Raw genomic sequence first — 12,964 nt, 5'->3', positions numbered from 1 at the left:
GACACAGAGAGACAGAGCATGAATGGGGGAGGGTCAGAGAGAGGGAGACACAGAATCTGAAACAGGCTCCAGGCTCTGAGCCGTCAGCACAGAGCCCGACGCGGGGCTCGAACTCACGGACCGTGAGATCATGACCTGAGCCGAAGTCGGACGCTTAACCGACCGAGCCACCCAGGTGCCCCTCTTCAAGCCAATTTTAAACTATATGATATAACAGAATGATTTGATCTGTATTTTTTGGATTGTATTGAATCAGCTATTTGACAGCAATGGTCTGAGTAAAACAATCTTATGATTCATCAGTAAAGCATGTAAGGGATAAAAGAGATAGGATCTCTTACCTGTAATGAATAGACTCTATTAGTATGCCCCTGCAACGTGTGTAGACAGGTCTCAGTCTCTGGATCCCACACCTTCACCATAAAATCATATGCTCCACTAACAACCCTCCTGCCATCATATTGAACACAGCGGACTGCTGCTACATGACCCATCAAAACATGTAAACACTGGCCTGTCTCAATATCCCAAACCCTAAGAGTGGCATCTCGAGAACCGCTAACAACTCTGTAAGGGGGAAAAAAAAAAACAGAAAAAAAGCATTAGAATTTTTAACAGCATGAGTAAACATGATATACAAAGTCAGTGGTTATTATATTTTTTCTTTTCCTAAGCAGGAACACCTGTTTTCAAAGAAATCCTATATAAAACTGTGATATATAAACATTCACAAGTCAAGTTACTCTGGTTGGGAAGCCTAGAGTTCTGCCTGCTTTTGGTTCCTCCATTTATAAGGGGCTGTGGAGCACCTCGGGCTCTGTGGAACAATTTGAAAACTATTGTATTGTATTTGAAGAAGGAGAAAGAGAAGGAGGAGGAGGAGGAGGAGGAGGAGGAGGAGGAGGAAGAGAAGAAGCATCAGCAGCAGCCGCCACCACTGCCAAGTGATAAATATATACAATAAGATCTTGATTTTAGAAATAAAATGCTAATGTGGGCAACATGTATAAAATGTTAGTGGGAGAACTCTGGTGTAGTATTTTGAATTTTATATTTCTTCTTTATTCTTTATGCCATTTCCCAAAATTTTAATTATGAATATATATTCTTTTTGTGATTAGGGAAAAAATTAATAAATGTTATTTAACAAAACAAATCTGAATTTGAAATTTAAACAGCTAAAGATATGTGCCTTACACCATATAATTCTGGTAAAATTTACTAGTTTTAGAAAATCCTCAAATGAAGGCTGCATATGCTTATATTTATAGTCAATAAGCATGGAGGCATTAAGATATACAGATTTTAGAAGATACACATAGGGAGGCAACAATAATCCCTTAAAAATTTGGCCTGACATTACTAAAACTATGCTCTTCTGAAGACCAGAGTGATACTAATATTACAATCGCCTTTGGATTACAAAGGAGAGCTGAAAACTCAGGTATCTTCATGTCATTCCAAAGAGATAAAGAAAGGCCATAGATTCCACATTTGGAAGAGCAGAAAATGAGAGCATTGAGTGATTTAAGTCAGAACATAATGGAAACTGAAATACAAGGTCTCTCAATACCAAACCCCCCAAATTTTAATAGTAGAGCACACTGTTCAAAGTAGATTCAAACTACATATGAGAAGATACTTTTCTTCACATATTACAAATCTAGTGTGAAATCTGCTTAATGTAATGGTTCTCATAAAGAAGATGCTGTGGACAGAATTAAAGGTAAGGACTGCAGGAGATTCATGGTAAGAACCATCAGACCTTTTTTTACAAAGTAAAGTCAAAATCACATTTGTTTAACAGGGATACTGTGAGGACATGCCAATAGGAGATGGAAAGGATTTTAATAGGAGGGCTTTGTAGGAGGAGATCAAAGCAAGAGCGAAGGCAGTGAGAAGAAAAAAAGGCAAGCAGTTTGGTTTGGCTGAAACTATTTTGAAAACTGGATTGAGGATTTCTTCCTTGATTCGATAGACAACAGAAGGCTCTCAAAGGGCAATGACACTATCATAATTAGAAAAGAATTCTCTGTCAGCCATGTAAAAGGTGAGAAAACCAAGTGTGAAAGCTATGTCAATAGTTCAGGTGACTGGTAATGAGAATAAACTAAAACCCATGGGCCTCAGCTTTTGCCTAGATATAAGGGGATAGGATGGAGTGGAGGTAGGGTGGGTGGGTATTTAAAAAGACTCAGAAGCATGAAGCCTGAATAACTGAATTTATCCCACTAGCAGGGATATAAACACCAAGAGAGAGAGAGAGAGAGAGAGAGAGAGAGAGAGAGAGAGAGAAATTTTTGAAGATGATGAGTCATCAAAGCTGTACAACAATAAAATGCTACACAAGATTAGAAAATAGAGTTTCAAGGAGGAAGCCAACAACACTACTAAATGAAGATGGAAATTTAGACAATCCCCCAATTTTAAGCCAACACACTACTGCTTTGCTAGTACAGAAACATCTGAAGTCTAATAAAGTCTAATTTAACATTACATTATCACTATCTCTCTAATAAACACAGTTTTATACAACTGAACTCTACACAAAAGGCCTCAGATTCACAAGTAACAGAGAAACAATTCCCAGTCACTACAGGATTTCCCCTTACCTTTTTTCATGGAGATGCATACAACGGACAGTGGAAGTATGCCCATACAAGGTGTGTATACATTCTCCGGTCTCTGCATTCCACACTTTTAGAGTCCGATCTGTAGATCCACTAATGATGATATTGTCTCTCATCTGTGATGACCATACTCCACCTGTGTGTCCCACTAATGTTCTCAGACACTGGAAAAACACTTAAGATGATTACTTTTGGGTAGAAAAGAAAACGATGTATTATAACATTTCAGTAGCTCATTAAATTTTGGGGTAAAGTTATTTACAAAATTTGACTGGCACATCAGAAAATAATTCCTCACATCAATATAACATGATCCCATCACTATTTATTGTTTTTTTTATTCAGTAGCATTATATATTAAACACACACGTACAACTGAGGAACAAGTATGTAGAAAGTAAAACACTTCTCATTAAAGTAAGACAGCTCCAGCCTGGTCTTTTTGATGAAATAATGCTAAAATTGCAACTTCTTTCTTCCATATGAATGGATTCAATGAAAGAATGCCAACTGTGTTAGGTGTGGCTTACATACCACATTTCATCTGAATCTGCCCCAAGGCAGTAGTTAGGAGCCAGGCAAAGTACTTCTGGACAAGTAAAGACAGATATTAAAACTCTGAAATAAGTCCAAAGCTAATATTACACTGTGGAAATATGAAGTTGCTTTAAAAAAATTTTTAACATCTGACTTGGAATATTTTAGAAGATTCTTGCCCAAGAATCAACGTGTTGTAAGACATTTTAAAAGACAAGGTTTTTGTTTTTTTCACATTTTCCTCTATTTTTTTTCAGCTGGTTACTTAAGTCATGAAAACATTCTCCATTGGACAGATAAAAATAAGTATTCACTATAGAACAATTAAAATATAATACTGCGTACAGTGAAATTAATTGCTTGGACTACTTCTTTTCTTCAAACTCCCTCACTTATATATTGTATTTGCCTAACTTTCATCTCATAGGGCTTGAGATAAGTCTACATTAACATGATTTATTCAACTTCTAAACTATAGGTAAGTTACCAACAAAGCAGAAAAAACACATATCCCTCAATCATAGTTTTAAAAAAGTTTAAAAAAGACAATATAAGCGAGATGGCTAATAAAAGTGGGAAAAATTAACCAAAAAAAGATAAAGCACACCTGTGAGAATTATACAATAGCTAAGTCACAAAGATAGACTAACTATTTACAAGAAGAAACTAATGACATCGTATTCTGAGAAACATGATCTTTGTGCCACCGGAAAAACTAAATAAATTAGAAGCTCTGATATTTGTTATCAAAATAAGCTGCAGTCAAAAATGAACCCTTATTTTTCCTGGTTGGTCCCTGCAAAGGCATACATAAAATGTGAAGTGTGGAAAGAAGTAAGCTTACTTTGCCTGTGACCGCTGACCAAACTTTTAAAGTGTTGTCATCAGAACCACTAACTATTCGGTTACCACAGAACTGCAAGCATGTGATCACATGATCATCATGTCCTTTCAGAACCTACAAGATAGATGAGCAGATTAGAAATATATTATTAAACTAAATTTTTAAAAATACCCGTGAAAAGAAAAATAAAGACACAAATAGGAGCAGCAATCTATAGTCTATTTCTTAAAATACAATTTATATAAAATATGAAGTAGCATCCATCCTTCCTGAATGATGAATCAAGTACTAAACATTTTCTTTGTTTTCCATATTCTATGATTTTTATACTTGAGATATCAACTATTAAAATTGAGTCAAGACTTTTATGAGTCAAAAACTCATAAAGATGGTTCAAACACAAATGTATTTTATAATCATCTATTTATCTATTCAAACCAAAAACTATGCATCTATGGTTTGCAATTTTCACACACAAAACCAAAAGTACCTACAAACGAGAAAGACAAAAGTAATGATAATTATCAACTTTTTTTCAACTTAAAAAAAAGCCTGTTATAATGTATACATATTAATGTAACGGTATCTCTAATTGCTTTTTTCCAGTTGTAGAATATAAGCATTTTTGTCACTCTTTACATACTTAGGATAAGACAGAAAATCAGTATTACACTTAAATTTAGAGAAATAAAACTCAGAAAAGCCACCAAAAACACAAAACATGGGCACTGCTCAAAAAATCACGTTCTAATTACGTGGTCAGAGAGCAAGCAAAATCTCAAGCATATGACACAAAATTCAACAGGATACTCAGAAATTGTCACTTACATAAGATAGAATGACATGCAATTCAACTCATCTTTTATTCAAGTACAATTAGTTGTCAGACTGGAGAAATTAGCAACAGAGCAATACTGTCAGTTACATTTTCGGTTATTTTAAAATATATTATTTTCTTTCCACAGGAGATAGGTGTCAGGTTATACTGCTGGCCAAGAAGAGTGTATCAGGTACCAACACTGATCAGTGCTTTCTGTTCTACTGTGCAAGAGTTCAGTTACCTTAGGAGATTTGAGTTCTCCTCGCCTCCAGTTAGTATCAATTCTGTGCTGTCTGATATATGCACTTTTCCATGGACTATGTATGAAACCTGGTTTTATTACTTTTCTTCTCTTGATGTGCAATGGTTCATCAATACCTAAAGTTTTAAAGAGATAAAGAGTATAACTGCCATCACCAATAATAAAAATTACCCATTTTATAATGTATCTCATTTTCCCTTATGCTCAAAACCACTGAAATACAGGACACTGTCCAATTTCTAATACTGTATTATAAAACGATAATGTAAAGTTTGCATTCTCTGTGGCATGTTTTCATATTGACTTTTTCATTTCTTTCTCTAAATAATTCTATGAAACGTTGGATGTCAGGATGTACAGAAATGTGAGCCCTTATGCAATGTTTGTGAAAATATAAAATGGTATATTAGCTGCTATGGAAAAGAGTATGCTGGTTCATCAAAAAAATTAAACACAGGATTACCATATAATCCAGCAATTCCAATTCTGGATATACACCCAAGAGAATTGAAAGCAGAAACTTGAACAGATACTTGTACACCCACGTTCATAGCTGCATTATTCAAAATAGCTGAAAGGTGGAAGCATCCCAAGTGTCCATCGATGGATGAATAAAGAAACAAAATGTGGGATATATACAGTGGAATATTTATTCAGCCTCGATAAAGAAGAGAATTCTGACACATGCTACCACACAGATAAGCCTTGAAGACAGTATGCAAAATGAAACAAGTCAGTCACAAAAAAGCAAATACCGTATGATTCCACTTATATGAGGCACATAGAGTAGTAGTCAAACTCATAGACAGAAAACAGAATGATGGATGCTAGGGGCTGCAGGGAGGAGGAACGAGTTCCTGTTAAATGGATATCAACTCTCAGCTGGGAAAGATGAAAAAGTTCTAAAGATGAATTGTACAAAACATGAATGTATTTCATGCCACTGAACTGTAATTTTAAAAATGGTTAGAATGATAAGTTCTATCTCAGGTATATGTTAGCACAGTTTTTTAAAAAGTCATTAAAATAATGATTCTATGAGAGAAGGTAAGGCGGGATGATTAATCCCACTTTATGTATATAGACACTTGAGAAGAGAAGGTTTCACTAGTCAAAGCTACAGACAGGGCAAAAGCAGGACAGAAACCAAGTATCCTGGATCTTCACCTTCCAGCTTTATTAACCATCAGTGCCCCTCATCAACTGTGATCTCCATGAAGGGGAGGGTAACCTGTAGAGTATCTGTCTCATGCTCTACCTTTCTTTCCAAAAATTTTTGCTTATCAGAGGCAAATCATATTTTTACATTTTTTTTCAAAAATATAATTTTTTTAGATGCCTGCTGGAAAAAAAATGTCCTTTTGTTATTTAATATAGATAATACCTTCTCCTCTACTAAGAAAGGAGATTTTTTCTTTTTCTTTGTTCTGTTTGTTTGTTTATTTTTTTTACAATTTTCAAGAACATAAGCTCCATGATGGGAAGAAAATGGGAGTTCAGTACTATATCCCCAACATTTAAGAATCTCTAGCTCATAGGAGGTGTTCAATAAATGTTTGTGAAAGAAAAGAATAGAATATGGAATATTTGAATACTGTTAATATAATTTGGGATTTCCTTTCTTCCTTCCTTCATTATATGACTGAGTAGTCATTTATTAGTGTGAATTCCAGTGAGTTTCTCTCCCAAGGACAGTTGCAATTATAACTTGATCTTTAATTGTGAGTATTAGAGAGACGGACACCTTTCTCATCCAGGAAACTGCTGGTAGAAATTAATCGCTATCTTATTTTAAACAAAAATTCCTATTTAAGTCTTTGGTTTGTCCTTCCTTTAAACTGAGGTGTAGCTGACATACAATATTAGTATCGGGTGTACAGAACAGTGATTTGATATTTACATATGCTGCAAAATTGTCATGACAATAAATCTAGCTACCCTCTGTGAACTTACAAAGTTACTACAATATTATTGACTCTATTGCCCATGCTTACATTACATCCCCATGACTTACTTATTTTACAACTAGAAGCTTATAGTTCTTAATCCCCTTTACCTATTTTACCCGCCTCCCCAATTCCCCTCTCCTCTGGCAATTAACAATCTGCTCTCTGTATACATGGGTCTGTGTTTTGCTTTGGTTTGTTTTTTTTAGGTTTCCTTTAAATCATCCTCATCCGATCTTTTCAGACTGGGAAGCAAATCGGATACATTTGCTATTCGTTACTATCGCTCATTAAAGGGGTTAGCTGCGAGATCTAGCTCATTTGAATGTGTGGGGTAACCTGGGATTTTATATAAGTAGGTGAATGTAAATGAAGACTAATTTTTCATTCTTTGATAAGCGGCCAAAATTCTCTTTTTTCAATTCTATGTGCACATATAAAACTTCTAATTTTTACTTTTTGCTATTTGTTTTCAGAATCACTTTGCTTTTTCAAAGTCTAAAGATTTTCTCTTTGTGATTTTGAACCTTACCCTCTTCTTTGCATTTCTCTCTCCAGAGAAGGTTGTCTTCAGCCAAAATTCTCCAGTAGCGACAAGTCTGAGCCGCTTGTAGCAGGTCTTTGGGTTCCAGGAATGAAAGCACATAAAGTGCCAGCTATGAAAAGCAAAAGCACAGTATGTCCATATTTAAAAATACACATGCAAAAATAATAAGTTAATTATTTACTATAGAATGAAGCACTTTTAGATAAACACAATATAATTCTACATTCTAATTTTTGAAGTTGACTTTCTAATAGTTAACCTTAAATATATACCAGGCTTAAAAAACTCGCTCTATTGGTTTTTATGAACTTCACTTGACTAACGTCACCTTTGCAAAGAATACTTAAGCTTCTCTGCCTCTCCTCTTTTGCTCTGTGAGCCTCAACTCAAGAATTCTACCATTTATGTACGTATGTATGTGTATGTATACTTTATTAGTCATTTAGATTTTGTACTTTTCTCTCCCCACTACCATGTAAATTCACTGAAGTTATGACATAAATTAAGGAATGAGATTTCAGGGGCGCTTGAGTGGCTCACTCTATTGAATATCCAACTTCAGCTCAGGTCATGATCTTGTGGTTTGTGAGTTCGAGCCCTGCATTGGGCTCACTGCTGTCAGCCCTGAAGCTGTCAGCACAGAGCCCACTTCAGATCCTCTGTTCCACATCCCTCCCCAACCCTCCCCTGCTTGCACTTTCTCTCTCTCTAAAAAACAAATGAACATTAAAAAAAAGAAATGAGATATCTAGATATTCTGTGTGGTAGGATTTCAGATCACTTCTGATAGATAAGATTAATAGTTCTTTATCACATCAAAGTGTCTATTATCACAACGATGAACTTCTCAAACATTTATACCCTTCAATGTAAATGACAAGAGGGTACAATTACTAAACTGCTCCACAGACATATAAAAGCAATTAGGTTCTAATTACTTTACATTGCTGGTGGGGATTTTCTTAATGGGCCAGATATATTTGTATATTTGTACCAGCTCTTTGGTATGTCACTGATTTTAAAATTTTGTTTCCAAGGGTTGCAAACCATCATTTTTTTTAAGCATGTATAGTCAATTCAAGTAAATAAGGGAAGAAGAAAGAAAAAAGAGGGATGGTAACTTGTGAGTATGCTTATCCAATTAGCCTCACTAATCACATAAAAATTTAAATTATGATATTAGAACCCAAATGATCTAAACAAAGCAATAAAGTTTAGTGTTCACAGAAATTAAATTACAAGAATTAAAACAAACTATCATTTAAAGGGCCAAAGGCCATACAGGGAGTAAAAGCACAATTTGAATTATTTTCTGGTGCTAAATAGTAATTACATGATATAAATTATGCTTACCCAAGAACATTATATAGAGAGAGCTCATCATTAATCACATATTTATTGAGTACACTTCATATAGAAAGTACTCCGGCCAGTCAGTATTCAATTTAATACTGTTACTGATAAATGACAGAAAAAACCTTTTTGTGGAATAATTATTTTTGGTCTATCAGAGAAGCCCATTCAGTATCATATTTAGAAACTGAGTAATTTTAAACAAAAAGGCATAACTATATCCAACAATCTACATATATGTGTATACATACATACACACATACAAATACACAAACATAGACGCAGATATAGATAGATATAGGTATCAACACTATACTTTTCTAATGGATACTCTATAAGTCACTTAATTTTGAAATTAAGCCTGGGCAAGTTGTTTAGTGCCAGTATAACAGTAATGTGATAACACCATATTTTTCTTCTATGTGAAATTCATATTTAATATAGAAATTAAAAGGCACAAAGTTATATTTGTGAAAAAGAGATGCTATTTAATGCCCAACATATTTAAAATGGTCATCTGAAAAAGTCTATTCTTTGTTTTAGTTATCCAGCTGAAGTAGAAATCAGGTAATTTACAGAAACAGGCAATGGATCTTAAAGGCTAGAAAACGAATCCAGAGCACCTTAGATTTCAAAGGTACATCCTAAATCATCTATCATTTCCTTCATTACTGGTGATTATGAGCTCACCTAGTCCAGTGTCTGCATGCATTAAAGAGAGATGCATTAAAGAGTAAAGAAACACTTAGGTGCTAACGAAAGTTGAAGTGCTAACTCCACAGGTAACTGGTACATTTTCCCTTTAAAACAACAGAGGCCCTAACTCAACCATGAATTTCAACTTATTCTATTTAAATCTAGTTCTATTAAAAACATCTAAGTATTGTAGAAAATACACAGAGGAAAATAAAAAATATGAAAAAGAAAATCAGAAGCAGTAAAAATATAAATCATAAAAGAAGTTAAGTTTAAATCAGGGAAAAAGTAGAACACAAATGCACTGGCAACAATATCTTACATGGTTTTTTAATTAAACTGCCAAGCACAAAAGGAACAACAATTAGTTATACAATTCTTAACGTGTATTATGGGGGAAGTATAACAATTCTTCAAAGGAAGCAAGGTTTAGTCATGTGGGGCTCCTTGCAGGAGGCAGAAAGTGGGCATTGTCCTGAACAACATCTCTATAATACCATAGCAGGGGAGTATAGGTTTGTTGTGGCCAAGTAAAATGGTCTGGCTAATCCAATTTTCTATTCATTTGTCTTTTTTTTTTTATGCTTATTTTGAGAGAGAGAGAGGCGGGGGGGGGGGGGGGGGGGGGGGCACAGAGAGAAAGAATCCCAAGCAAGCTCTGCACTGTCAGTGTAGAGCCCAACATGGGGCTCGAACTCACAAACCATGAGATCATAACCTGAGCCAAAATTAAGAGTTGGATACTTAACTGATTGAGCCATTCAGACACCCCTCTTTTCATTTCTCGTAAAGGTAAAATCTGGATTAGTAATTCCTCCTAAGGACTCAACAGACAGAAGCTCTTAAATTGAACATCTATTTTAGATAACCTTTTCCTTGACCAAACTTGTCATTTCAGTGAGAGTTGCTATTTTTTGTTTTTCTCTTTAACCTAGTAAGAGACCACCATATTATACGTGAGAGGGAACTAATACTTTCCCAGAAAATTGCTGTATTTCCCTGGATTGAACTAGTGAAACAGGGGGTTAAAAAAAGAATAAAGAAATTGTTGGCTGATCCTATGTTAAGAGTTCAGGTTTGGGGGGTACCTGAGTGGCTCAGTTGGTTAAGCATCAACTCTTGATTTTGGCTCATGATCTCACGGTTCATGAATTTGAACCCCGCATGGAGCTCTGCGTGACAGTCTGCTTGGGATTCTCTTTCTCTCCTTCCCTCTCTCTGCCCCTTTCCTGCTTGCTTGCTCTCTCTCTCCAAATAAATAGTAAACAAACTTTAAAAAAATTGAAGAATTTAGGTTTTGTTCTAGGTCATCTACTGCATCACTATGCTTTTCTTGGCATTTCTTTACAAAAATAAGGATAATGCAGTATATCACAAGCCTCCCATGTGAGACTAGTGACATTTTTATCAAGGTTTTTGAGATTAAAAAGTAAGTGTTGATGGGGCGCCTGGGTGGCTCAATCGGTTAAGTGTCTGACTTCGGCTCAGGTCATGATTTCATGGTTTGTGAGTTCGAGTCCCACATCAGGCTCTGTGCTGCTGACAGCTTGGAGCCTGGAACCTGCTTCGGATTCTGTGTCTCCTTCTCTCCCTGCCCCTCCCTGGCTCACACTATGTCTCTTTCTCTCTCTCTCAAAAAAAAAAATACATTAAAAAAAAAAAAAAAGTAAGTGTTGGTAAAGAGCTTTGAGATCTGTTGAAAGGAATTATAAGAAAATCATTACAAGTCCATTTCCTGACATGAAAGTAGTGATGTTTTAAATAATAATAGCACTTAGTCTCCAATAAGATAATAGTTTCCTTAAAGACTTAGATCTATACCACTTTCTCCAAATATAAAATAAAGCATTTTTCAAAATATGAAATGTTTCCTAGTAGTTTTGAAAAAGAGGGAAAATGCAGAAGATCTGCTAAGCCAGAGCTCACTCTTGTTCTTTTCTCTAGCCTCCCTACTTTTTCCTCAGGCAATCTTGAAAAGAACACTTAATCCAAAAAAATCTTTATTGCATTTACACTGGTTATCAATAATTTGTGCTTACTTCTTAGACTCTTAGAAATATTTTCATAGTCTTCGGATCTTAAATATTTTTTGTGTTCAAAAGTTATTATAGAAATACAAATAAAGCAAAACAAAAGATTCACCATTTTTAGAGATAAGAGGACAAACTAGACTAAGAGAAAGTCTGTATTTTAACAAAAATACTGCCTTCTAAAATAAGGAGGATATCTAGGGAAACCATGAAGAAAATATTAGAGGGACTAACTTTACTTTCAGTCAAATACTTATAAGAGTGCTACCTATTATGAATGTCCTTCTGGAAGCAAAGAGAGCTTATGTCATTTCATAAGCCAGTTCTATTCAAAAGGTTCAGGTTTAGCATGAGCCAGCAAGAATAAAAAATTTTTTCTGGGACAATGCTACTTTTTTTTTTTTTTTGCCATTTAAAAAAAATCATTCCAAAGAAGAAACATTTCAGGAAAAAGATATTATTTCCACTTTGCTTTCTCTTAGAGTAATGCTTAGTTTCATACATTAAATATGATAAAACTATTTTATCCATATCCAATGTGAAATTATTGAGACTATGTTTAATGCCCTTAGGATATTTGGAATAGTTATCCAAAAAAACTGACTCTTTTTCTCTTCATATTTGAAGTTTTAAGATCATTTGCAGTAGTATATTAGTGTCTTATATATTGTTTTCTTAGCTGACATATAATTAGTGGCACATACATAATTTGTGAAAATATAAACCACGTGACATTGATTATTTAATGTCATATTATTTGTTTGCTGACAGAAATGAAACTGTGAAGCCTATAACATCAATAAAAGAACAACATCTAAGCTATGCCTCATTTATGCAGCCAAGAATGCCCATGTGATCAAAATCAATCTATGATAAAAAATAGTGTCAGTTCTCATAAAGATATAAAAACTAGGCATAAGTAATTCCAAAAGAAATGCCATAAGGATGTAATCGATGCAGGAAATCTGTGAGTGTGTGTGTGTGTGTGTGTGTGTGTGTGTGTGTGCGCGCGCGTGCATGGGAAAGAGACAGTGAGAGAGATGGGGGAAAGACGAAGGATGATTGGTAGAAAAAGATACACATGTGAAATTCCACGTATTTAAAAAAAATTACATGATGTGAGTTAACAGAACTATCATTCAACAGAATCATAAAACTATTAGTGTCAGAGGGATTTTGGAGAAACAAACAACAAAAATCTGTTTTAATAAAATCAGAATTTCTAAAAAAATCTGCTACTATATATAATAAATGTACCAAGACAACTAAAGGTTGGGCTTCAAATAACCTGGGAAAAAA

General features: G+C 34.7%; 1 protein-coding gene across 9 annotated transcripts in view; it reads right to left on the bottom strand.

The window, feature by feature from the left end:
- FBXW7 (F-box and WD repeat domain containing 7) overlaps positions 1 to 12,964 on the bottom strand; it is a 225,305-nt gene that overhangs the window by 4,877 nt on the left and 207,464 nt on the right. For all 9 annotated transcript variants that reach the window (XM_042983769.1, XM_042983767.1, XM_015538395.2 and 6 more), the window contains 5 exons: positions 7,572 to 7,695; positions 5,073 to 5,209; positions 4,012 to 4,125; positions 2,613 to 2,794; positions 342 to 567 (listed from right to left, as the gene is read on the bottom strand). In XM_042983769.1, coding sequence (XP_042839703.1) covers positions 342 to 567; positions 2,613 to 2,794; positions 4,012 to 4,125; positions 5,073 to 5,209; positions 7,572 to 7,695 — 783 coding nt within the window. The remainder of the gene's footprint in view (positions 1 to 341; positions 568 to 2,612; positions 2,795 to 4,011; positions 4,126 to 5,072; positions 5,210 to 7,571; positions 7,696 to 12,964) is intronic.

Source organism: Panthera tigris, chromosome B1 (genome assembly GCF_018350195.1).
Source record: "Panthera tigris isolate Pti1 chromosome B1, P.tigris_Pti1_mat1.1, whole genome shotgun sequence".
In the NCBI taxonomy this organism is placed as follows: domain Eukaryota; kingdom Metazoa; phylum Chordata; class Mammalia; order Carnivora; family Felidae; genus Panthera; species Panthera tigris.
Note: the sequence above shows the minus strand (reverse complement) of the source record. Positions and strands in the feature narration are given on the sequence as shown.